Below are 27,850 nucleotides of genomic sequence, written 5' to 3' on the forward strand. Positions count from 1 at the left end.
GAGCACCTTCTCCAACTCATCTCCCACCAAATCATAAAGGTTAGGGATCTCGAAGGATTTGGGCCATGGCCGAGTCGGATTTTCATTCTTGGCCAAAAACCCTAGTTGTAAGGAACAAATAGCTTTTCCATCCCGAAAACCAATGTTCCTGCTTAAAGCGTGTACTTCACTTACTCTTTTAGCAGTGGCTAAGCTATCCAGAAACAAAGTTTTTAAACTTGAATCCTTAAAAGAAGCAGAGTGCAAAGGCTCAAACCTTTAACTCATGAGAAATTTAAGCACCACATCCAAATTCCAGGCAAGAGGAGCTGATTGCATTTTCTTGGTGGTATCAAAAGATCTTAAGTCCTGCAGATCCTTATTGTTGGAAAGATCTAAGTTTCTGTGCCTAAAAACTGTCACCAACATACTCCTGTAACCTTTAATTGTAGATGACGAGAAGTTGTGTTTATTTCTAAGGTCTATGAAGAAATCCGCTATCTGGGTTAGAGAGGTACTGGATGAAGAAATAGCGTTAGCCCTACACCATTCTCTGAACATCTCCCACTTGGACTGATACACCTCAATGGTGGTAGACCTCCTTGCTCTCGCAATAGCCTTGGCTGACTTCTTCGAAAATCCTCTAGCTCTAGCGAGTTTTTCGATAGTCTGAAGGTAGTCAGACGTAGAGCTCGGAGGTTTAGATGGTTTCGAGCCAAGTGAGGTTGTCTGAGAAGATCTGGTCTTAAGGGAAGGCTTCTTGGGACATCTACCATCCATTCCAGTACCTCTGGAAACCAACTTCTTGACGGCCAGAACGGAGCTATCAGCGTCATCATGGTTTCTTTGTGAGATACGAACTTCTGTATCACTTTGTAGAGAATCTTGAATGGGGGAAAAGCATAAACCTCCATGTGCGACCAATTCATTAGAAAGGAGTCTATGTGGAAGGCTTCGGGATCTGGTACTGGTGAGCAGTAACACTCCAGTCTCTTTGTCTTTGCGGTTGCAAAGAGATCCACGAGAGAACGACCCCATAAACGCCACAGACTTTTGCAGACGTCTTGGTGTAAAATCCATTCCGTGGGTAGAATCTGACCCCTCCTGCTGAGTCTGTCTGCACTCACATTGTTGACTCCCTGAATAAACCGAGTCAAGAGAGTTACTTTCCTTTCCTCTGCCCATATGAGAAGAGGTCTTGCTACAAAGTCCACGAGTGGGTCCCGCCTTGTTTTGTTATGCAGGCCAGAGCAGTAGTGCTGTCCGCGTTGATTTGGACTACTTTGCCCCTGATATGCTTTTTGAAGCCTATGAGGGCCAGATGAATTGCCAAAAGCTCCTTTTGATTTACGTGGAGAGATGTTTGCTCCACTGTCCAAGCTCCCGAGAGTTCCTTCTTCCCCAGTGTTGCCACCCACCCCGAGTTTGAGGCGTCGGAACACAACACGAGGTCTGGGCTCTTCTGATGTAAAGACAAGCCTTCCTTCAGTCTGTGTTCGTTGTTCCACCACTGAAGATGAAACTTGATGGAGTTCGTGATGGGAACTGCTTCTCTGTCGAGACTGTCCCCTTTCTTCCAATGATGATTGAGATGAAACTGAAGGGGACGCGAATGCAACCTCCCTAGAGTCACGAACTTCTCTAATGATGAGAGTGTCCCCAGAAGGCTCATCCATTCCCTTACGGAACTGAGTTCTTTCTTCAGAAAAGCTTGGATCTTTTGGAGAGCTGACTGTATTCTCACAGGCAACGGAAAAGCCCGAAAACTCCGACTGTGAATCTCCATCTCCAATTAAAGAAACTCCTGGGATGGAGTCAGTTGCGATTTTTTCGAACTCACCAGGAGGTCCAGTTCCTTGGTTAATTCCAGAGTTATTCTTAGGTCCTTCAAACAACAATCTGCTGAGGAGGCTCTTATCAGACAATCGTCCAGGTGCAGGGAGGCCCCGATCCCCCTTGAATGCAGCATGCTTGCTACATTCAGCATGATCTTTGTAAACAATAGAGGGGCTGTTCAGAGTCCGAAACAAAGAGCCCGGAATTGGAAGACCTTGTTCCCGTCCATGAATCTCAGATAACGTCTGCAGCTGGGATGTATTGGTATATGGAAATAGGCGTCTTGGAGGTCTATCGAGACCATCCAATTGTCCCTCCTTACCGCTGCAAGAACCGTCTTCTGAGTCTCCATTGTAAACGTCGTATTCTGGACGTAACCATTTAGAACACTTACGTCCAGAACCGGTCTCCACACCCCCGAACTCTTGGGGACTAAGAAAAGTCGGTTGTAAAACCCCGGAGATGATACATCCTGCACTTCCTCTATTGCTTGCTTTTCTAATAATTGAGACATCTGAAGCCGCATGGCTTGCTTCTTCGGACCCTCCCTGTATTTGGGTGAATGATCCACCGGATCTGTTACTAATGGAGGAATCGATAAGAAAGGGATTTTGTAACCTTGCCTTAACACTTGAACGGACCAGGGGTCCGCTCCATTCCTCTCCCAGGCCTTCCAAATATAGATCAGCCTGGCACTCACTGCTGTCTGAAGGATAGGGCAGTCAGACTCTACCTCGGCCAGTCTTGGTTCCTCTGCTCCTAGGCTTTCTGCTATCTGGTTTGAAAGAACCTCTTCCGGAAACTTTACCACGAAAGGGCTGAGAAGGCCGAACACCCGTAGAGGCTTCCTTAGGCTTACGAGAAGTAAAGGTAGGAGGCAGAACTTTCCTGGCCGTGTTGGTCATCAAATCATGCGTGGCCTTCTGGGTAAGAGCAGTTGCAACCTCTCCTACCAACTCTTGTGGAAATAAGGTGGAAGACAAAGGAGCGAACAATAGTTCTGCTTTCTGATAAGGAGAAACCCCCCCCAAGAGAAAAGAACATATAGTGGCCCTTTTCTTAAGGATTCCAGCTGTGAAAAGGGCAGCTAACTCGTTAGAGCCATCCCTCACACCTTTGTCCAAGCAGGGCATCAAATGAACAAGGTCACTAGTGTCTGTGTCCTTCATATTGGATATCCTCGTACTTAAGGCTCCCAAAGACCAGTCTAGGAAATTCAGCACTTCAAAGGCCCTAAATAAACCCTTAAGTATATGGTCGAACTCTGCCATTGACCACCATACCTTTGTTTTCCTTAAGGCCAGACGATGATACGAATCCACCAAACTCGAGAAATCCCCCTGGGCAGAAGAAGGAAATCCCAAGCCCAGTACAGTACTTCCACAGTCTCGTACCACACACTAGATTTAGAGGCCAATCTTGCCGGAGGAAAAGCAAATGCCTATTTGCCAATAGCTCTCTTCTTGTCCATCCAAGAACCCATTAACTTTAAGGCCCGTTTAGAAGAACGTGAAAGCACCATCTTAGTATAAACAGGCACTTTGGTTGCTTTACCTAAGATAAATTCTGATGGAGGAGAACGAGAGGCCACAGGGGTAAAATGTTCAGGAAACACCTTTATAAGAATTAACATAAACTTTCTAGGAACAACAGCATGTTGATAATGTTTATCTTCTTCTTGATCAGAAACTTCCTCTAAAGGTTCGTCCACATCGGACTTTTCTTCAAGTTCATCTTCTGGCAGTGCAGCAACTGCTACAGCCTGAACTGAAGGAACAAAGTCTGAATGAGACTGATTGCCAAAATCACTAACTGCATCCAACCGAAGAGGAGAGGTAGAGGTCGACTGATGTGTGACATGGACAGGTTGACGCTCGACGTCAATGGTTAACTGCCGAGAATCGTCGCGTGGACGCTTAGCGTCCGCTGGTTGTTGAACTGAACGACGCTTGGAATCAGGAGTCAACTGCCAAATATCGCCGCGTGGACGCGTAGCGTCCGCTTGCTGTTGACGCCGACGTTCAATGCCGTCATAAGTAGACTGACAATGGTCGTCTCGTGGACGCTACTTGCTGTTGACGCTGACACTTCAAAGCGTCAAAAGTTGACTGCTGAGAGTCGTCACGGCGATGCATTGCGTCCATTTGGCGACGCCGGGGTTCCTCATCACTTTCGGAAGACGATATTTGTTTAGCAACAACTCTCTGACGTGACTCATCTATATCAACCTGCTGTTGAGCACTGCGAATGGGAGACCGCCTGTGCGATAACTCGTCAGCATTAGAGAAAACAGGCCGCCTGTGCGACAACTAGTCCGACGTCTGACGCCCAATCGCACTGCCAACAGCCGGTTGATAAGACTCCATGAACGACGAGAGCTGTTGTTTCATGTCTGAAAGCATTGACCACTTAGGATCATTCGTTCGTACATTCGATTCCTTACTCAAAGGAATATCAACATCATTATCACAACGCTTTTCTGGTGACGAAAGCCAGTCAGAAGGAAGTGGTGGTGCATGAATAGTAACATCGGCCAAAGATACAAATTCTGAATCGGATTGTATATTCTCTACACGAACGCCATGATCTGAGCGTTTCGCAGGCGTATAAGCGTCGGGAGAACAGAAACGTTCAGGGGAATCCCACGTACTACAGCCTGGACGCGCAGGCGATTCTGGACGTTGAACGACCGCATACGATCTCTTGAGCGGTCTGGACGCACGACGCCAGATTTCACTACCCGAACCTTCATCGGAGTACGGGGATAACGTACCAACCTCATCTTTCCTACAATGAGGGTGAACGACCTGTGGTACGGCAGCAGGAACGTTCGAGGGAACGTCTGGACGATTGATGAAGCTTCTCGTTCCCTTTGGCCGTCCGATTTTACTTCTCTCATGGGTTCGAGAGCTCGATAGACGTCGTAGGCTGGCTAACGACAAGATCGTGCAGACGCACCCTCCGCAACACTGAATACATTCGAGACACTTTCCACATTTCCGATAGAATCACGATTTTTCAGTACCTTTAATTCAGAAAAAATCTTATTTCTAGCTGCCGCTAATGACTCGACTTTCTCACCGAGAGCCAGAATAGTAATAAACATGTCTTTAAGGGAAGGATCCTTCGGTTGTTGATCTACCACTACAGAAGAAGGATCATTAGTATTAGATAAGGCTACATCAACAGATCATGATGAACTACGCCTAACCCTGTCCCTCTCTAGTCTTTTAACATAACGTTCGTATGTTACCAATTCAGATTCCGTCAATGAAAAACATTCATTACATCTATCATCAAAAGTACATGGTTTCCCCCTACATTTAATACAAATACTGGGTGGATCAATAGAACCCTTAGGGAGTCGAGCACGACACCCTTCACTAACACACTTACGAATAACAGGGGAGGGGTCGGCTATATTGAATGGTAAAGAGAAAGACCGACAATCAAAAAACAAAGGTTAAATTAATAAAAATAACCCCGAACCAAAAGATTTCAAGATTTAATGAAAATGAGAACAAATAAACGATAGCCCAAACTCAAAAAAGGTTGTACATCACCAAATACGACCAAACAGAGTAAAACAGCGAGAGCGAAATTTCTATATGCAGCCAGCGGAGCGGCAGAAGATGATCTGAGACTTGTGGGTGTAGTTCCACCTGTGGTACCGCGAGGGCGCTGGTGTACACCTGGTATATATACGATAGCGCGATTTAAAATTCTGCCAGGGCGGCAGGAGACTTTAGCCATTATATAACCAGCGGGTAAGTTTTATATTTAAAAATAAAATATTAAGAATGTTATCATATATAAAAAAAAATTTTAATTTAAAAAGATGAAGATTAATGGCAGTCCAAAATAGACAAGGAGAAAAAGTAGTAACAACCAATCTCCCTCCAAGCCAAAAGCAAAAAGTGAAGCACAGTCACAAGTGTGAGTACGAGGGGTAGCTAGCTACCTACCCCTCCCCCACTAACTAGCAAGATAGTTAGTTTACTTTGCTAAATTTTAATGGCTCGTCCTTTCAGCAAGCATAGGTTTGTATTCCAGTTACAGAACAAATAGTATCTCATGAAGAAATGTAAAAGTCATTCTCAAAAATCATTTCACATTCATAGAGAGAGAGAGAGAGAGAGAGAGAGAGAGAGAGAGAGAGAGAGAGAGAGAGAGAGAGAGAGAAATTTTGAATGCCTCTATTTAACTGTCCCTTTAGTCGTAGAGCTTGTAGATCATATATGTTCAAACATTCCACCCTCCGTCTATATCCAAATTGCCTTATAGTGTTGGAACTAGTTAAGTGGCCCTAGCTTGTACTGCTTCCAGTCTATCTATTTCCTCCTGAATACTTGTAGCCCAGAATTGGACTCTGTATTCAGATAGGGTCTTACTAGAGATGTGTAAAGCTGTAGCACAGTGTCTTTGTTTCTATATATGAATAGTCTCTATGTAACCTACTAGTTTTTATGCTTTCTTCTCTGCACTTATGCTCTCTTTGGTGAACTTCAAATCCTTACTGATAATAATACCGAGATCTTCCCCATGGTCCACACTTTACATTCCATTACCCAGTAGTGAGTAATCTGATTGTGGGTTACTATAACCTATGCGCATGACTTTACATTTCCCACCATTGAAAGGCATTTGCCATTTTCTGGATGAGAGAGAGAGAGAGAGAGAGAGAGAGAGAGAGAGAGAGAGAGAGAGAGAGAGAGAGAGAGAGAGAGAGAGAGAGACTTACCTAATATTACTTGGAGTGAGGCAATCAAGAACTTTTTCAATGAGCTCTTGTTTATACTCAGATAGAAGATAACCACCACATAACACTTCCTTCAATGGATAGTACTGCAAAAGATGTACGATGGTAAAGTTATGAGCAATTAATACAAAGTAACAATCATCCCTAAGACTACTGATTACAAGCGAAGCTGCATTTTTACTTAGAAAAAGCACAATGCTTATTACAAGCCAAGGGGTCCTAACAAGGAAAGTACAGAAAAGGAAATTTAGAAGTTAAGAATAACCTAAAACACAGTAAAAAAAAAAAAAAAATTTGAAAGTAATTTGTATTTTTCCTAACTATACAAACATAAGTTCTTTACATAGGAAAAGATAACAGTGCAAGTTGTAACATGGCTATAAAAATTTTAACGAAGTGTCAACAACTAGACCAGTTGTTACCAATGGGTAGCGGAGAAGCACTTTCCCCCAACTAACTCACTATAACCTCACTTTCATTGTAGATGGGACTTCCGGGGGTAGGTGATGGCGGATAACGTGTGTAAAGAATTCAGGTTTGTATAGATACGAAAAACAAATTTCTTTTAAATTTTACATTCGTTCCAAAACGAATACAAACCATCATTCTTTACATAGGAGACTCGCCCTATGGTGGATGGAAGTCCTCTTTCCAACTAGCTAGAACTTTAATAACCAGGATCGCTGCATTTAAGCATGAACATATGGAAGATGAGCTTCTGGTCACCTCGTTAACCAGTGGCACAACACTGACAGTGGTTCAATGGTCCATGCAAAGGTAGAAAGTGAAAGAACACCAATACAAAACTCTTTAGGCAAAATATAAGCAATAGGTTTGTGGATATACATAATTTGGTTTACCCAGACACCATCTTCCCTCATAAGAAGAATTGGGACATAACAATAAATATCACCAGATATATTAGCTAAACAGCTACATGGAGCTTACCATATCTGCAGTTAACTAAGCTCCAGCTGACAGGGAAGACAGATGCTGTACCCCAGGAGAGGGGAAGACGAAGAAAAAGGAGAGGCCAGACATTTTTTCCATTCATCCCAGACTAAAACTGTAACTTAAGTCCTTGACCAACCGCTAATAGTATTGTAGGGGAGCAAAGGTAGCTATGCCATTTGCCAAACAGCAACCACAGGGCCTGGAGAGAATGTAACACAAATACGACTTGCAGGTAGTGGGTTGCAAAGGTGGTTTGGCAGTTCCATCCACCAGCCTGTAGTGCCTCCGTCACAAAAAATTTTTTTCTGAATGCTAGCTCTGAGTCATTCTGCATGTTGACAAAGGGAAGGATTAATGGCCAGGTCAATGACCAGCCTAATCCAAGAAGAGATCATGTTCTTAGTTATTCTCTTTTTCACCTTGCCCATAATGACAGACAGATATTTCGTATGAGGGCGAGTTTTTCATGTACATTTCAGACAGCACTTTAGTACTCTCACAGGACACAAAATCAGCTGATCAGGATTATCAATTACTATACTTCCTGAAGACTAAAATCTGAAAGGAAGTGCAGTCCATTTGGGGTTAAAGACCGCCGGATTTTGAGTCTTCGCACTGAACTCAGGGACCAGTTCATCAAAACCTGGCCCCATCCCTTCAATGGGTAATGTCGTAGGAAACACCATGAAGCTCACTGACTATCTTAGTTAAGTCTCGACTCAAGGAGATTATTTTAGGTAAGGACTTCCGTAACGTTCCCAAGTAGGTGGTCTAACTTCCAACTGAGGACAAGCTTGCTCAAAACCCTGTCACAGTATAAGCATTGACAATTCCTCCAATGAGGAAAAATCAATTCCCTTCAGTCTAAAGACCTGAGTCAAGGATAAACAATAGCCTTTCACAACCGACACTGAGAAGTTTTTCCTCCCAGTGGTAGAGTAAAAATTTGGCAATTTAAGGGAATAGTGGCTCCAAAAGGAGAGACAATACTTCTACAATACAAAATCATCCACTTTGTCTGGTAGACTGAGAATGATGACCTCCTGCGGTATCCAGACATCTGTTTTGCATCCAGCTATGAAAACCCTTTCTGGGTGAGGAGATGCTGGATGGCAACCTCCAGGCGTGAAATCGTAAGGATCCGACTGATCTGTGGAATATCTGCATGTGCGACTGACACAACAGGTCGGGAAGGCCTCAGCCAGCAGCAGTAGAATGTCCAGGTACCATTCTAACCATGGCCATAGCAGAGCTATCAGTCATTAATAGGTTGATGATTGCTGATCTGACCCTGTTGAGGACTTTGCACAAGAGGCAGAACAGAGAGGACACGTAAATGTCCAGGTTGTCCCTGGAGTGTTGGAAGGCATCCTGGAATATTGCCTGTGGGTCTTGTACTGGCGAGCAGTAAACCGGAAGTTTCCGGTTGAGGGAAGATGCAGAGGTCTACAATTGGCGAACCCCACAAAGTCATTACTTTGTTTGCTATCCGAGGATTCAAAGACCACTTGGATCTAACTGCCTCAGAGTTCTACCTCAGACTGTCTGCCAGGTTGTTCTTTTGCCCGGTATGAACCGAGCTAACAGGGAGAGCGTAGTGTCCACTGTCCCCTGCAGGATTCCTATGGCTAGTTGGTAAAGTTGCCATGAAATAGTACCTCTTTGTTTAAGTACGTTACTACGTTTGTGTTGTCGCTCATCAATACAACCGAGAGACCTGACAGAAGCTCTAGGAAATGTTGAAAACCAGAGAGTTGCTTTCAACTAGAGGAGGTTTATATGGCAAAGCCGAGCTGACTCGGACCACAGTTTGGAGGTCATGTGCTGTAGCAGGTGAGGCACCCACTCTTCTTTTGATGCATTGGTGAAGAGCATCAGATCCAGGGGAAGAGAAAGTAAGTCTCCACCCCTAAGAAGGTTAAAGTCGAGACTCCACCAACTAAGATCTTTCTTCAGCTCATTCCCCACCAGAATGAACAATCTGGTAGGGTCACTGCCACGGGACCATAAGGTCTTCAGTTGCCACTGAAGTGAGCACTTGCAAAGAAGACTGTTTGGCACCAGGCACTTTAACAAAGCCAGGTGACTATTGGGCTGGCAATAAGTATTGTTGAAGGAATGGCTGTGCCACTTCTTTGAATCTTGCAATTCTGTCATGCAATAGGAAGACTTTCACTTGAATAGTATTCATTTGCATACCCAGGTATACCATGTCCTGATTTGGCTATCTTAGTTCAACTTTTCCGTTTACTACAATCCCCAGATTGAGGCAAAATTAATGGAGGAGAAGGGTCTTCACTGAGTTGGCCAGAATCTCCCAGGATCAGCCAATTGTCTGGATAATGAAGGAGTCAAATGTTGTTGGCATGTGCCCAGACTGAGACTAAAGTGAACACTTGAAGGGTTGTTGACAGGCTAGCTTTGGTGGCAACAGGTAAAATTTCTTATCAGAGAAAAATCGCCAAGCAACGGGAGTCAAAAAGTTAAATTTAAAATTAGAACCGGCTAAATCCAGCATAATGTCAAAAATCAAAAGTCAAAACATTAAATTTACTTTACTTTAAGGGCTGCTTTTCTGGTCCTATTCAGTACAACAGGGGAACCCTACTCTCTACAGTAAGTCAACCTCTAAGTTATCCCAAAACTAAACTTCTAGAATACTGTAAACCTTATGAAGGCAAGCCTCTTGGATTCAAATGCATTCCTAATACTAAGTGATGGATGGTTTGGTTTGGGAAGATTCGAATACAAGGGATAATCATGAGATCTTCACCATTTTATAAATCATGCACATTTAACTAATTCAATATCAATGCCAGAGATTAATACCAAGAATAGAAAAGAGAAATTTAATAGGCCTGAGGATTTTGTTAAACAATTCAAGATGAAAGTTGGCTGCTGAAGACTTGAATTGTGGAACATTATTCAAAACACAACAGAATAAAACAATGATAAAATAGTTGTGCAGTCAGGCAATTGCCTTGAATTTGAGGATTTGAACAGCCAACCAATGAAACACCAGGCCAGTGTTGTGTCTACTCAGCCTGTATCTACAAATAGTTGTTATTGTTGTTGTCATTGCTGTTATCCTCATTGTTATGCATTATTAGGCACTTTAACCAAAGCACCACGTGTCGTTTCTAGACTCACAAGCTAAACCAAAAAATCTTAATTAAAAATTACAGTACAGGTAGATATTATAGTAATAATGCATTAAAAGGGCTTAGACAGTTAGGTGGGAAAAACCAAATGAGAAAACTTGAAAAACTAAAATACAGAAAATAATTCTGCTGAATTTAAGTGAGTGCTACACAGAATTTCATCGCAGTAAACCTAACCGTTAACAACGTAAAGCAAACACTATTATCTAGCAGTAACCAAATTGTGGAATCATCTTCCTATTCATATACAGAAGTCAAATCAATGAACTTCAAACTTTCAAACTTGTCACAAAGATTTTTTAAGATGGCTAATATAAGACTTGTTTCATAGTACATTTGTTATTCATCTATTTGACTAAATTTATCTACTGAAATGAGGCCCTTTGCATCAATAGGTGTGGGAGGAGATGATGATGATGATCTATTGAGATATTTTCTTATTTCTTATAGGTAGTAGGTTGGCCAGGGCACCAGCCGCCCGTTGAAATACTACCGCTAGAGGTATGGGGTCTTTTGAATGACCAGACAGTACTACATTGGATCCTTCTCTCTGGTTACGGTTCTTTTTCCCTATGCCTACACACACACCTGAATAGTCTGGCCTATTCTTTACATATCCTCCTATGTCCTCATACACCTGACAACACAGATTACCCAACAATTCTTCACTTAAGGGGTTACTGCACTGTTTGTTCAGTGGCTACTTTCCTCTTGGTAAGGGTAGAAGAGACTCTTTAGCAATGGTAAGCAGCTCTTCTAGGAGAAGGACACTTCAAAATAAAACCATTGTTCTCTAGTCTTAGGTAGTGCCATAGCCTCTGTACCATGGTCTTCCACTGTCTAGGGTTAGAGTTCTCGTGCTTGAGGGTACACTTAAGCACACTATCTTATTTCTCTTCCTCTTGCTTTGTTAATTTTTTTGTAGTTTATATTGGAGATATTTATTTTAATGTTATTACTCTTCTTAAAATATTTTATTTTCCTCTTTTCCTTTCCTCACTAGGCTATTTTCCCTGTTGGGGCCCTTGGGCTTATAGCATCCTGCTTTTCCAACTAGGGTTGTAGCTTAGCAAGTAATAATAATAATAATAATAATAATAATAATAATAATAATAATAATAATAATAATAATAATATACTTTTCTTTAGTATGGGGCTGCTTTCCCTATTGGGGCTCATGGGCTTGCAAAATTATGCTATACCTACTCTAATTGCAACTTGGCTTTTAATAATAATTTACAATATGACAAAAAATTTAAAAACGGGAAACAGTTCAGATATGATAAAATCTCAAGGCTTTCATGAACTTGAAACAAACACTTAAATGAGGCAAAACCTGATGCAAGGCAAAATAAAAAGAAATTTAATCAAAGGTCACTGATAAAAAATAAATAAAGGCAACACAATTTATATAAATTGGATCCAGTAAAGAGAATTTATCAACAAATTAAGTATACCTTAGTAGCAAAATGCACAATGAACATTACTTCATACTTTGTTATTTATTCACCGAGCTACTTCCCCATTTGGTTACTTGGATCGGTAGCAATCACACAGCTTGGCTAATAATAAAAATTACTGATGATGACAAAAATAGTACAAAATAATAATAACACTATAAAACTTAATCATGTGCATATTTCTGTCTTCTCTCCATGCTAGTCTGTAGTTTTATTAAGATTTAATTCAAGCTGCAACTTCAACATTTTGCTTTAAACTTGCCTTGGAAACAGCAAACTAAGTAAAATTGTCACATTCCTAAAGAAATGGTTTCCTTTTTTCAATACTGTTATTACAACTTCTTGGTGGTCTTGTCCGTCAATATTGCTGTCATATAAACCAACAATCACTATCAAACAACATTATCAAATTATAACATGATTTAGGCCAAACTAATTTGATCATTTTGTATGTCTTAAAATTACAAAAGGTAAAATCTATTTCATAATAAACATTGACCATTTCACAATGAGTCAAGATACATACATACATGCATATACCAAAGGCACTTCCCCCAATTTTGGGGGGTAGCTGACATCAACAAAGAAACAAAACAAAAAGGGGACCTCTACTCTATACGTTCCTTCAGCCTAACCAGGGACTCAACCGAGTTCAGCTGGTACTGCTAGGGCGCCACAGCCCAACCTCCCACATTATCCACCACAGATGAAGCTTCATAATGCTGAATCCCCTACTGCTGCTACCTCCGCGGTCATCTAAGGCACCGGAGGAAGCAGCAGGGCCTACCGGAACTGCGTCACAATCGCTCGCCATTCATTCCTATTTCTAGCACGCTCTCTTGCCTCTCTCACATCTATCCTCCTATCACCCCGAGCTTTCTTCACACCATCCATCCACCCAAACCTTGGCCTTCCTCTTGTACTTCTCCCATCAACTCTTGCATTCATCACCTTCTTTAGCAGACAACCATTTTCCATTCTCTCAACATGGCCAAATCACCTCAACACATTCATATCCACTCTAGCCGCTAACTCATTTCTTACACCCGTTCTCTCCCTCACCACTTCGTTCCTAACCCTATCTACTCGAGATACACCAGCCATACTCCTTAGACACTTCATCTCAAACACATTCAATTTCTGTCTCTCCATCACTTTCATTCCCCACAACTCCGATCCATACATCACAGTTGGTACAATCACTTTCTCATATAGAACTCTCTTTACATTCATGCCCAACCCTCTATTTTTTACTACTCCCTTAACTGCCCCCAACACTTTGCAACCTTCATTCACTCTCTGACGTACATCTGCTTCCACTCCACCATTTGCTGCAACAACAGACCCCAAGTACTTAAACTGATCCACCTCCTCAAGTAACTCTCCATTCAACACGACATTCAACCTTGCACCACCTTCCCTTCTCGTACATCTCATAACCTTACTCTTACCCACATTAACTCTCAACTTCCTTCTCTCATACACCCTTCAGAATTCTGTCAATAGTCGGTCAAGCTTCTCTTCTGTGTCTGCTACCAGTACAGTATCATCCGCAAACAACAACTGATTTACCTCCCATTCATGGTCATTCTCGCCTACCAGTTTTAATCCTCGTCCAAGCACTCGACCATTCACCTCTCTCACCACTCCATCAACATACAAGTTAAACAACCACGGCGACATCACACATCCCTGTCTCAGCCCCACTCTCACCGGAAACCAATCACTCACTTCATTTCCTATTCTAACACATGCTTCACTACCTTTGTAGAAACTTTTCACTGCTTGCAACAACCTTCCACCAACTCCATATAACCTCATCCCATTCCACATTGCTTCCCTATCAACTCTATCATATGCTTTCTCCAGATCCATAAACGCAACATACACCTCCTTACCTTTTGCTAAATATTTCTTGCATATCTGCCTAACTGTAAAAATCTGATTCATACAACCCCTACCTCTTCTAAAACCACCCTGTACTTCCAAGATTGCATTCTCTGTTTTATCCTTAACCCTATTAATCATTACTCTACCATACACTTTTCCAACTACACTCAACAAACTAATACCTCTTGAATTACAACACTCATGCACATCTCCCTTACCCTTATATAGTGGTACAATACATGCACAAACCCAATCTAATGGTACCATTGACAACACAAAACACATATTAAACAATCTCACCAACCATTCAAGTACAGTCACACCCCCTTCCTTCAACATCTCAGCTTTCACACCATCCATACCAGATGCTTTTCCTACTCTCGTTTCATCTAGTGCTCTCCTCACTTCCTCTATTGTAATCTCTCTCTCATTCTCATCTCCCATCACTGGCACCTCAACACCTGCAACAGCAATTATATCTGCCTCCCTATTATCCTCAACATTCAGCAAACTTTCAAAATATTCCGCCCACCTTTTCCTTGCCTCCTCTCCTTTTAACAACCTTCCATTTCTATCTTTCACTGTCTCTTCAATTCTTGCACCAGCCTTCCTTACTCTCTTCACTTCTTTCCAAAACTTCTTCTTATTCTCTTCATATGACTGACCCAATCCCTGACCCCACCTCAGGTCAGCTGCCCTCTTTGCCTCAGGTACCTTGCGCTTTACTTCCACATTTTTCTCTCTATATTTTTCATACTTCTCTATACTATTACTCTGCAGCCATTCTTCAAAAGCCCTCTTTTTCTCTTCCACTTTTACCTTCACTCCTTCATTCCACCATTCACTGCCCTTCCTCATGCTGCCTCCAACAACCTTCTTGCCACATACATCACTTGCAATCCCAACAAAATTTTCTTTTGCTAACTTCCACTCCTCCTTTAAATTACCAGTTTCTCTTACTCTCACCTCGTCATAAGGCATTTTCAACCTTTCCTGATATTTACTTTTTACCACCAGTTTTATTAGCTCTTCAACCCTCACTAGCTCCCTTTTACATCCACCTACTCTATTCCCCCACTCTTTTGCTACAACTAATTTTCCTTCCACCAAAAAATGATCAGACATACCATCAGCCATACCCCTAAACACGTGCACGTCTTTCAATCTTCCAAACATTCTTTTAGTTATCAACACATAATCCATTAATGCCCTTTCTACTACTCTTCCATTTGCCACTCTTACCCATGTATACTTATTTTTATCTTTCTTTTTAAAAAAGCTAGCACTTATTACCATCTCTTGTTCAACACACATATCTACCAGTCTCACCACTCTCATTTTCACTTGGTACGCCATACTTCCCATTGACACCTTCTACATCTCCAGCTCCCACTCTAGCATTTAAGTCACCCATGACAACTACATAATTCCTTCTACCCAGTCCTTCTACACACCTAGTTAATTCATTCCAGAACTCATTCGCTCTTCTTCACTTTTCTCACTACCTGGCCCATACGCACTGACAAACGCCCAACATTCCCTACCTAACCTAACCCTTACCCAAATTAACCTAGATGATATCTCCTTCCATTCCACCAGTTTACCTGTCATCCATTCACTCAGCAATAACGCCACACCCTCTCTCGCTCTTCCCCTTTCAATCCCAGACTCTCTACCAGACATTTCACCAAACATCACTTCACCCTTTCCTTTCATCTTTGTCTCACACAAGGCCAATACATCCATCCTTCTACTTCTAAACATACTTCCAATCTCACATCTTTTACTCTCTATCGTACTACATCCACGCATGAGTCAAGATATGATTTTATGTACAATAAACTAATTCAGGTAGATATTATACAGACAGTCCTTAAGGTACGAACATACGATTTGCGAACTTTCAGATTTACGAATGCATCTACCTAAAGTGAAAAATATGTTCAAACTCCATGGAGTTATAATTTTGAAATTAGCGCCACTCCTGACTGGGTCCAGATCCAGCCGCCACCACCCACAGAAGCACCAGCCTGCTTTATTCCAAATCTATTGTGTTTGTTATAGTGATCATTGTTGCTGTTTGTGTGTTTTACCTTCGCCATAGTTTTGCCCTTTCACCGTAATTTACAATAACATTAACTAGGGCTTATAGGCAAATTGCTAGTGATAGTGCAATGAAGCAAAAGATTAGTGATGATATTGCTACGAGTGCGAAGAAATGGTAAGCCATTTCAGTGGAAATGAAAGTAGCCATATCATAATACAGTGGTACCTCTACATACGAATTTAATCCGTTCCACAACCGACTTCGGGTGTAGAAAATGTTCGGTTGTAGAAATGAATTTTCCCATAAGAATACATTGAAATAGGATTAATCCGTGGTTGAGCCCAAAAACCTATGATAACTCCTTAATAAATTACTACACATAATTACACATGACAACAATGCACACTACATTAGATAATAGACATGTAAAAAAGAATAATTATAAAGAAATAATAAATAAGAAACCGGTTTTTAGCGTCACTTTACCTTAGAAAGTCCAGCGCAGGTGTCGGTCTTGCTACGCAGAGAGGAAACAGACGAGCGGCGAGGAGGAAGAGAGGGTGACTACGATAAACGTACACTACCGTAACTTATTCTAACTTACACTGAACTTTAACCTAACTTAGCTTATTTTTTTTTTTTATTTTCATATTTTATATGTTTTTTTACATTTCCTTTTTTTCTTTTTGATGATTAATTTTAATCACTTTCACTCTACATTTAAAATTGATTGAATTTTTTTCTCTTCAATCATTGCCGTTTTCTTTGTTTCACTTTCTTTCGCTTCACTCTTTGCCGTTTTCTTTGAACCACTTCCTTCCTCTTCATCACGAGTTCGCTTCGTAGATTTTTTCAAGAAGCTATCGATAGAAAGTTGCTTGGTACAGCTTTTCAGAATGTTTTGAAAATAAGTTAGGCAAACATAATAGAAATGTGCAACTACATGACAAACCTGCAATTTTTTTGGATGGTATTTGTCGATGAAGTCGACTACGTCTTGATATTTTCCTAACACCTCTTTTATTTGCGCCGAACCTAACACGTGTTCTACCTCCTCGATCCCTTCCTCGTCATCACTCATGCGCTCAGACATAGCATAGAGTTCCTTGAGCTCCTCTGTAGTAAGTTCGTCGTGATGTTCTTTTGCAAGTTCACTCACGCTCATGCTTTTCAATAATTCCTTGCTTTACTTCTAAAGAAAGCATTTCCTTATTCCTTTTCTCCCCACTACCACTACCACTTGTGAAACTAAGCCTTTTAGGACCCATGATTTACGTAAAATACCGTAAAAGGATGAAAGTAAAAAATCACGATTAAAACACAATTAATAGCAGAACGCACAGGGCACAACCACACGAAGCCGACGAGAACAGAGGAATGTCCCAAGCCACGCTAATTGAGGGTCCCTCCGAGGTAGAAATGCTGCCTTCTATCGGCGGAAATGAAAAATACATCCGGCGCTATGAGTATCATCTACATGTACGGGTATTGTTTACTTCGGGTGTCAAAAAAAATTCGGGTGTAGAGTAAGAATGTGTTCGAATTGTACTTTGCGTGTCGAAAAATTCGGATACAACCGGTACGACGAAAATTGCTTACTTCGTGTGTCGAAATAAAATTCGGGTGTAGAGTCGAAAAATTGCTCGAATTTTACATCGGGTGTTGGAAAATTTGGATGTAAATACATTCGTGAGTAGAGGTTCCACTGTACCAGATATCAGTGAGAATAAAGCAAATATTGAGCGTCTATATCAAATATATCGTTCAACAATTGGCACGATTTAGAAGAAAACGAGTTACCCCATGACGGTGAATTATCCAAAGTGTCAAGTAACTCGTCTCCACCATATCTTTGTCACCACAAGAAAATGGTTTACTGTATATCAATGTTTTTTATCTAATATTTACAGTACAATGCACAGTACTATATATTTTACTATATGAGAGAGAGAGAGAGAGAGAGAGAGAGAGAGAGAGAGAGAGAGAGAGAGAGAGAGAGAGAGAGAGAGAGAGAGAGAGAGTGTTGCGCACCTTAGCTCAGCTGATTGTGTCAGACATGTCAAAACAAAACAATAAAAATGGTGGCCTCCTTCGGTCCTGCAAATAAAATAATCATCTGCATTTTATCTAGCACTACTCAGGCATCCATGAAGTAGATACAGTTAAGTTCCTAGCATTGAATTTGGTAACAAAACTATAAATAACCTTCTGTACATTTATTTAAAGCGTAATGTAAACAAACATGGTAGTATCTACACAAATGTAATTTGTGTACTGCTATTTATACCTTTCTCTTTTGATAATAATATACATACATATACCAAGGCACTTCCCCCAATTTTAGGGGGTAGCCGACATCAAACAAATGAAAAAAAGGGGACCTTTCCTCTCTACGTTCCTCCCAGCCTGACAAGGGACTCAACCGAGTTCGGCTGGGACTACTTGGGTGCCACAGCCCACCCTCCCTTGTTATCAACCACAGATGAAGCTTCATAATAATATACTTTACAGTATTATATACAGTAATGTAAGGTGATAAAGTAAATCAAACATCATTTGTAATAATCTGATACTGATTTTATATGAAAGGAGACTATTTGTTGACTTCTGATAATCATAGGCATTTGAGTTAGGCTACGCATACCTTAGGCCAAAATTTAACTCTAGGGGTACTTGTAAGATAATTTATCAACAAATTCAAGCTATGAAAGGCCTCTTGGTACCCATTGTGTTCGTTGGTTGAGGGCTGTTTGTATACTGTACCGATGACAAGAACTGTCTGCAAAGTTTATATTACAATACTTTTTTCAAGCAATTTCTAGTTTTCTAAACTAAACCACTATAACAGAAAAATATTTAAAACAAACAACTGTTTTTTGTAAAATCTGTTAAAATATATTCACTACATACGTGGAGCTGCTCTGACAATCCACAAGCGTAGGACTGGGGACGTTCTTTATCCTTAAATCGAAAATTCATTGCACTCAAGTCTCTGCATTCGCTGAAAACCCACTCCTGAGGTCCTTTACTCTTCAGTAAATTTAAATACTGTAAATAAAAAGAAATACCACTTCAAACATGTTGCTAAAGAATAAATTACTCTTATACCTTTAAAATTGAAGGGGAAACTTATTCCCATTTTTATTCAGACAAGTCTCTGTTCTACAGGTATCAAGGTAAATATATTAAATGACAATGGTATAAGGGATAACTGAAAAAAAATTAACAAGATGGAAAAGCTGTACAGCATAAACAAAATTTCCATAATGAGTTTCTTATTTTGATACAGTACAGACCTGATGTTCATATTGCTTTTTCTTAAGAAGCTCACTTCACCGATGTTTACCCCAATCTTTTATAAAAAAGGAAAAAAAAAAGATCCTATTTTCTTTCCTTTCAAAAGGATACAAGGCCCTCAGTAAAGTAATGAGACAGTCTTGAAGTTATTTACAATCTAGCGATTAATGACATGTAGCATGCTAGAAGTTACCCAATTTTGTTTAGAAGTACTTACCTCGAACAACTTTCTTAGGAAACTTATACTTTAAGAGGAGGGAGTGGCTTACAGGCCGGAATATCCCAATCATCCTGGGGCACAAGACCTAGATAGGAGGCTAGGTCTAGACGACTCAGTGGAGGGGTAGGAGAGTAAGAGAAAGCACGCAAAAGTCTACCTTATGTACAATTTACCTTTATATATAATCCGGACATGGTTTCCCACAACGTCCATCTCTCGCATGGAAGGAGGATAGGAAAAGGGGGAGAAGGGAGAGAGTAGCAAGGAAGGGGGGAGTAAGGAGGAACTTGTGTCGCTTGCGATTACTTCCCACGGGCTACCCGGGGCCCAAAAACCACTAAACTTGTTGCATGGCCGAAATTACTGGCCCAATGGAGAAGGCATCCAGGGACATTCTTGTACAATCTTTCAGGTAGTGGGCTGTAAAGGTGGATTGTCTGGCCCAAGTACCTGCTTGTAAGATTTGGCCCACTGCCATGTTGGTGTCAAAAGCTAAGGAAGTGCTAAGGCCCCTAATATCATGGGGTCGCGGGATCCCAGGGACCGTGGAACACTCACTGTCGTATGCCCTTTTGATAACCTGCTGGAGCCAGAAAGATATAGTGTTCTTAGAAACCGCTTTCTTGACTGGGCCTGAAGATACAAACAAACTTTAGATAGCTGGTCTGAGTTTGGATGTTCTACTGAGATATTTCCTGATTGTCCTCACGGGGCACAAAAGCAGGTCCTCCAGATTGTCAGAACGAGGAATTGCTGGAATAGAGAATTCCTCGAACCTAGGATCCGCAACTGCTGGGTTCTGGGTCTTGGCCACGAAATCCGGCAAGAACTTAAAAGACATATCCTTCCACCCTTTCGAGTGCGAGACTTCGAAGGACAAGCCGTGGAGTTCACTCACCCACTTGGCTGAGGCTAAAGCTAGTAAGAACACAGCCTTGAGGGTGAGGTCTTTGTCTAGGATGTCCTCAAGTGGTTCGAAGGGAGGCCTGGAAAGAGCCCTGAGGACCTTGGCCATGTCCCACTGAGGAACCTTTGAGGAGCGTGGGGAACAAGACTGTTCGAAACTTCTGATGAGCATGGAGATGTGGAGAGAAGCCCTTAGGTTGATGCCCTGCCCCTGAGTTGGAAAACCTGTCCCAGTGCTGCACAGACTCTTTTGATGGCTGGAATGGAGACTCCCAGGTCGTCCCTCAGGTAAGCCAGGAAGTCTGCAATATTGTGGACCGACGCGTCTAAAGGCCACAGGTTCTGTGTGGCACACCATTTTATGAAAGTGGCCCACTTGGCCTGGTACACTACGCACGAGGATTTCCGGAGATACCCTGATATCCTGGAAGCAGTCTTCTCCGAGAATCCCTCTTTCCTTAGAAGGTGCTTGATAACCTCCACGCGTGTAGCCTCAGGCTCTGGGGGTTTTCGTGTAGCCTTCGGAAGTGTGGCTGACGTAGTAGGTCTTCTCTTGCTGGAAGGGGTCACGGAGGAAGGGTGGACAGGTCCTGTAGATCCGTGAACCACTCCCTCTCCGGCCACCAGGGCGCTACCAGTTATCTTTGTAGACCTCGACTGCCTTAGCCTGTTGAGCACCTGCCTGATGATCCCGAAGGGGGGCAAGGTGTATACGTCGAGACCATCCCACAAGTGTTGGAAGGCGTCCTCAAACGCTGCTGTCGGGTCTGGTACCAGGGAACAGAATACGGGTAGCTGTGCATTGAGCCTTGTGGCGAACAGGTCTATCACCAGGGAGCCCATAGCTCGAGAATCTCCCGTGCCACTTGCGGATGAAGAAACCATTCCGACCATACTACCTGCCCTGTCCTGCTGAGGCAGTCGGCCAGAACGCTTCTCTTTCCCGGAATGAACCTGGCTGTGAGCAGAATGTGGTTCTTTTCGGTCCATTCCAGGATTTGAGTTGCGAGGTCGCACAGTTCCCTTGATCTCAGGCCTCCTTGCTTCTTTATGTACACCACTACCGTGGCGTTGTCGCACATGAGTGCTACCAAGTTTCCCCGAAGAAGACGGGCGAATGTCGCAAGGGCCTTTTGCACTGCCATGAGCTCGAGTAGATTGATATGTAGGGTTTTTTCCTCCAGGAACCACTTTCCCTCTGCTGTTTCTACGAGGAGATGAGTTCCCCACCCCTCTTTCGATGCATTCGTGAAGAGCAGCATCTCTGGAGGAGCGGATGTGAACGGTATCCCTTTCAGCATGTTCCTACTGTCGGACCACCAGAGGAGCATGTCCTTGGAGGACGGGGTCACCCTGACTACCTTCTGTGGGGACTCCTCCGCTGACCAGAGGTCCTTCAGGTTCCACTGTATGGGTCTCAGCTTGAGCCTCCCTTGCAGAACCAATTTCTCCAATGAGACCAAGTGTCCCACGAGTCTCTGCCAATCCTTGGCTCTCATTGGAGTGTCTTCTAGAAACGGGCGAATTACTTGGTCTAGGTTGTCTAGCCTCTCCTGGCAGGGAAACGCCCTCACCAGCTGGGAGTCCAGGACCATCCCTAGGTACGTCATCCTGGTGGTTGGGACTAACTGGGACTTTTCGAGGTTGATTGTAATCCCAAGTTCCCTGCAGAACTGTACAAGTTTCGTGCCCTGATTCTTTAAGTCTGCCTCTGAGGCTGAAAGCAGCAACCAATCGTTGAGGTATCTGATCAGCCTGATGCCCTGTTTGTGTGCCCAGACTGACACCAGGGTGAACACCCTCGTGAACACCTGCGGAGCTGTTGACAGGCAGAAGCAGAGGGTCTTGAACTGCAGGGACTGGGAGCCCCACCTTACTCTGAGGAACTTCCTGCTGGAGGGGTGTAAAGGGATTTGAAATTAGGCATCCTTGAGATCCAGAGACATCATGAAATCCCCTTCTCTCAAGGCTGCCAGCACCGACTTAGGCGTGTCCATCTTGAAGATAGTCTTCTTGATAAACTTGTTCAGAGCCGAGAGGTTGATGACTGGCCTCCAGCCTCCCGTAGCTTTCTCTACCAGGAAGAGCCTGCTGTAGAATCCTGGGGATGGTTCCTGGACGGGCTGTAGAGCTCCCTTGCTCAACATGGCCTCTACTTCCACTTGCAGGGCTTCTCTCTTCTCGGTGTCCTCGGGTGCCAGCCACTCTGCTCGATGTTCGGGTATCGTATCAGAGGGGGCGGTTCTGACAGGAAGGGAATTCTGTGTCCCTCCCTGAGGACTGTCACCGTCCAGGGATCCGCAAGTTGTCTCGCCATGCTTGCCAATAACGTTTGAGGCATCCCCCCACCTGAGGCGTGGGAAGGCGTAGGGGGCCTCTCTCCCTATCTCCTTCTGGGAAGACGGTTAGAACAGCCTCTCCTTGAGCCGGAATATTTAGGTCTAAAGGAGGCTTGGGCTGGGGCACCGCTCCTGCAGGAGGGCCGTGGGGATTGGTGCCAGGAAGGGGAGGAGGCCTCCTGCTTAGCCAAAGGCGTAGGCGGGTAGGCCCTGTCCGCTGAAGATCTTCTGTGTGAGGGCCGTCTTGTCGCCGGCTGCCTGGGCTCGGCTGAGCTCTTTAACCTTCCTACCCTTTCTAGCATCTCCGCCACGGCCTGAAGGGGGAACACGGTCTCGCCCCAGACCGGGGCGTTCCTTAGGAATTTTGCTTCTCGCTCGAGGAGTCTACAGGGCAGTCTGTTCAGCACCGTGTCCCTTCTCCTGAGAACCCAGTTCGCCGTCTGGGTAAGGGACTGCAAGGTGAGAAACTTCATCGCTCCCCCCCCCACCCCACCCCCGAGCGGATCAGTTCTTGTAACAGGGCCTGGTTCTCTGGCACCGATAGGTCATGCGCCAGTTGAAATCCTGCTAGGGTGCACGCCCACCAGTCTAGCCATGAGGTCCTGTTAACTATGTTTTGAGCGGTGTCCTCCATCATGGCGGCCTCTGCTTGTGAGAAAACCACCAGTGCATTAAGGCTCCGCTCATCGGTGTTGCCTTGGTTCAGGGTAGCGACGGCCTCTTCTAGAGTGCGGGGCCCTGAGCGCTGCCCGTCTGGCACATGAAATTTCTTTTGGGTCCTAAGTCCCAGTAGGAGATTGAAGGAACCCTGGGCTCTCAGGGAGTTCTTCGGGCCCGACACAAAACGATCCAAGTGCTCCATCCCCAGGGCAACGTCGGGCGCTAAGGGTAAGGTCAGGGATGGCTTCTGTTGGACAGGGTTGTCAGCCATCCTGGCCAGACCTGACAGCCAAGCTTGTTCTGATGACGGCTGTGGCTCGTCCAGCCTATAGTGGTGGCGAATTAGGGCCAGAACCTTCCTGTACGATGAAACCTCGTCCGGGGAGCACTCGCCGGTGTCCAGCAACTCCTCTACTACTTGCACCTTCGTGTCGGAAGCATCCACGAACACGGAGGGATCCGTGGGAGCGGAGGTATCCCTACCCTCTTGACGGGTTTGAGGAGCGGCTGCCTCGGTAGCGGTTGGAGCCGCCGGGGCAGGGTTATCCGTCATGGGTCTACCCCCTCCTGGGGAAAACCGGATGGAGCTGCTTGAAGGTCACGGCAGCGGCAGGTTCCGTAACTTGGACGGAGCTGGCGCGACGAAGTGGCTAGGGGCTGAGCTGCCGGGTTCCATCCGCGGGCGTTCCCGTCGAACGGATAGAGCCGATGACTTGCCGAGCAAGGGCAAGGGAAAGTGTGCCAACAACTGCACCCGACGAGTGGTCGGAGCCGAAGAGACACTGGGCAAGGGCACGGAAGCGGCTCCAGCAGCCACCAAGGCAGGCACTGGGGCGGCAGCCGTCCTGCCCGACCCGCGATGCTGAAGAGCCACTCTGATAAATCTCCTTCTCGAGGAAATCTTCTTTTTACTCCTTCTCCTCGAGGACTTCGACTTTTTCCTGTCCGGGCTTGCGTGGGAGCTAACCCTCCTTATTCTGGACCTCTTCCTCTTCTTCTTGGTGTCCCGGCCGCTGGAGTCCTCCGACGAGGAAGAGCTGGAGGTCGAGGAGCTGTCTGAGGAGGAAGACGAGGAGGAGGAGCTGTCGAAATCTTCTGACTCTATCACAAGCCTGAGGCCGCCGGGGGCGTGCGAATAGCAGCTCGAGAGGCAAACCATCCCTCGAACTCCTCTACCTGCCGCATGGGGGACCTGAAGGGCGTCCTAGGCGCTGTCCAAACAATGGAGTCGGGATCCAAAGAACACGTGGTCCTCCTTTCTTTGTCCCGGCTGCACCCGGAACCCGCTGAACCAGAAAAACACTGCCATGATGGGGGGCGGGGTAGGCACTGTTTCAGGCTTCCCCCACACCAGGTCTTCACTTGCGACGTATCCTGCGGGCACCAGGACTTCGTCCACAACACATACTTCCGTCACACTAACAGACCCCCCACTCGTCTGCGTAGGCCCCTCTTTAACAGAATCCCCGACATCAGACTCATGGGGAACGGCAATGGGCCGTTTCCCCACAACGGACTTACCTCGTCCCCTACTCTAGGTAGGGGAAGGTGAAGGAGAACCTCTCTCCGAAGGCGCTGAGGGCGATGTTAACGGCGAGGTGAGGCTCGCCTTCTTGGGAGATCGTTTGGGTGCCTTTTTCTTCTTAGTGGCGAACAGGGACCACTGAAGCTCTGGCCAAGACTCGCACTCCGGTCACGTGGAGGAAGGGGAGCACTTATTTCCTCGACATGAGGCGCACAGCGTGTGCGGGTCAACACCCGGCCTGGATAGCCAGGCCCCGCAAGACTTACCAGCTTTGGGCCCGGGACAACGACGCTGGGATTCCATAATAAGGAAACGCGGACACGTAAGCAACAAAAGAACACAAGGGAAAGGGTAAGGAACACAAAGGGAACACGTGGTGCACAAGGGATGAGGAACACAAAGGAACACGAGGTACACAAGGTGATCGGACGGGATAAGTGAGAGGGAGTGGCGAGATGATATCTACGCCGCGACCAGACGCTTACTAACGATTCAGACCTAGCAGCGCTGCCTCGCGCGCTGACCCCGGGTCACCCCGGGTCGCCCCGGGGCAAGTATTCTTCCGCCCCGGAGCGCCCCAACAAGGTAACGGAGAGAGGGGGAACTACGCAAAATTCTTGGTCGGTTAATGAGGAGATCCCAGATCCTCCTAAGAAAGTAGTTCGAGGTAAGTACTCCATGTTGGAACAAAACTGCAATTATACAGGTTAAAGCGAGTGAAAAATTCAACGATGTCGCCGGTGCGGCGGCAGGGAAGATATGAAGAATGACTGGAATGGTTCCGGGTACCTGAGTAGAGGGCGCACTGGTGGTACACCTGGCTACCCAATCGGCGATTGCCGCGAATTTTGAAATTTCTGCCGTGACGTCAGGGACTTGCATATAACTACCGGGTAAGTCAGATGTTTAAAAACTTGTCCTTACAGGGTTTTAAAAAGGCTAAAATAATTTCTAGTCTTGGATAACTATGATCATGCCATATTCTATTAAAAATGCTTAAAATAAATAACTTTGTGTTAAAAGGTATATGTTTAATTATTACATATAGAATTCCATCGGGTCCAGGGGTTGTATCATTACATGTAGCAAGTGCAGAATCAAATTCTCTTTCAGTAAAAGGAGAATTGTACGACTCTTGCTTTCTTGTTGCAAAATTTAAAACTTTCTTTTCTTCAATGCTCCTATACTGGTGACCAGGAGCTGCTTCAAACTTGCATGATACATTTGAAAAATGGTCAGCCAGAGAATTGCTAACTTCGGTTGCTCCAGGACACTATATGATCAACTATAACCTAACCTAACCTGGCGGTGGGTTTGGGGTGAATTTGCCTGCTATCTTTTTGACTTTCCTCCACACAGATGATGTTGGTGTTCTACTGTTAATGGAGGAAACAAATCCAAGACTGGCACCTAGCTTCTTTCATGGCACAACGGAACTGTGCTCTATATTTCTTGTATATAACTAAATTCTCCTCAGTACGACGCATGCGCAATCAAGTTAAAGACTTTCTTGTGGCTCTGTGCAAGGCAGTTAGTTCTGATGACCACCAGGGGACTGGTCGTCGTCTGAATATCCTTGTTGTTTTGGGAATGGAATTGACTCCTGCTGTGTGAAGAGTTCCATTAAGTAAGTCTATGGCATCATCAACACTTTCAAACTCATCCACATTTCCTTCAATTTCACTTAGCTCCCAAAATCTATCCCAGTCCGCCTTATCAAGATTCCATCGAGACGATCTCTGTAAAGGTGGACGATTGTTGGTGTTTATAATAATTAGTGCATGATCACTAGTATGCCAATCATCTAATGTTCGCCAATTATAATCGAGAAGACAGTTAGAGCTTGCAACTGATAGGTCAATGCAGGACAAGGTACCTGTCCGAACATGAAAGTGTGTAGGCTCTCCTGTATTAAGGAGACCTACATCTTCATTCTCCAAAATTGATGATATATTATTACCCCTTCCGTTTACCAAAACATCACCCCATGAAGGATGTCAACTATTAAGATCTAGCAAGAGAAAAAAAAGGTTGTGGGAGTTGTTTAATCACCTCTATTATATTATCATATGAGATATCATTTGGAGGCAAGTAAAGAGAACAGATTGTGTATTTTCTCCCTATATCAATCTGTACAACCACTGCCTGCAGAGGGGTACAGATAGACAAAGATATTTGGTGAACATCTTGACGAACGTATATAAGACTTCCCCCATGGCTCCATGCTCGTTGATCATATAGTGTCCTATAGCTAACATACTCTCGAGGACAAGGAGTATTTGCATCGAGCTTGCTTTCTTGTAGACATACAGTTATAGGGTAGTGCTCACATATGAGGAGCTTAAGTTGTTCATATTTCGCCCTCAAACCCTGGCAATTCTATTGCAGAATGGAAGAAAAAAGGGATTTTGACAAAGGAAAAATCTATTTCTGGGCGAGGAACCTGTGTCGCCCAGTGAAATGCTCCTTAAAGCACCATTTCAAAGGTATAATACTGCTAAATATACCAGAGAAAAAGTATTTGATCTAACAATATTTCCTGGTGGTATCTCCTAGAGGGGATCTTGATATAGTGGGTTTTGTGTTCATCTTTTTTCTTTCTGTTCTTTTGATCTAAGTGTTGAGGAGGATGGTGGACCTCTACTTGAATTTCTGATTTGTTCAATTCACCTTCCAGTTGCTCAGAAACATCAGCAGACAAGACATCATATTTATTTGAAGTCGTGACTTTAATGTTTCTTATGGTAGGAGGCGAGAGAGATGGAGGTCTCTCTCTTTTTCGATTAAAAGGTTGTGATCTATCACGTTTTTGCACCT

At 44.1% G+C, this 27,850-nt stretch overlaps 1 protein-coding gene across 1 annotated transcript in view; it reads right to left on the minus strand.

The window, feature by feature from the left end:
• The window catches only part of Ide (Insulin degrading metalloproteinase), a 511,525-nt gene that overhangs the window by 267,889 nt on the left and 215,786 nt on the right, over positions 1 to 27,850 (minus strand). Inside the window, exons 8-9 of the mRNA XM_068372359.1 lie at positions 18,997 to 19,134; positions 6,557 to 6,660 (exon numbers count right to left, since the gene is read on the minus strand). Of these exons, the coding sequence (XP_068228460.1) occupies positions 6,557 to 6,660; positions 18,997 to 19,134 (242 nt within the window). The remainder of the gene's footprint in view (positions 1 to 6,556; positions 6,661 to 18,996; positions 19,135 to 27,850) is intronic.

This window comes from Palaemon carinicauda, chromosome 4 (assembly GCF_036898095.1).
Source record: "Palaemon carinicauda isolate YSFRI2023 chromosome 4, ASM3689809v2, whole genome shotgun sequence".
In the NCBI taxonomy this organism is placed as follows: Eukaryota; Metazoa; Arthropoda; class Malacostraca; order Decapoda; family Palaemonidae; genus Palaemon; species Palaemon carinicauda.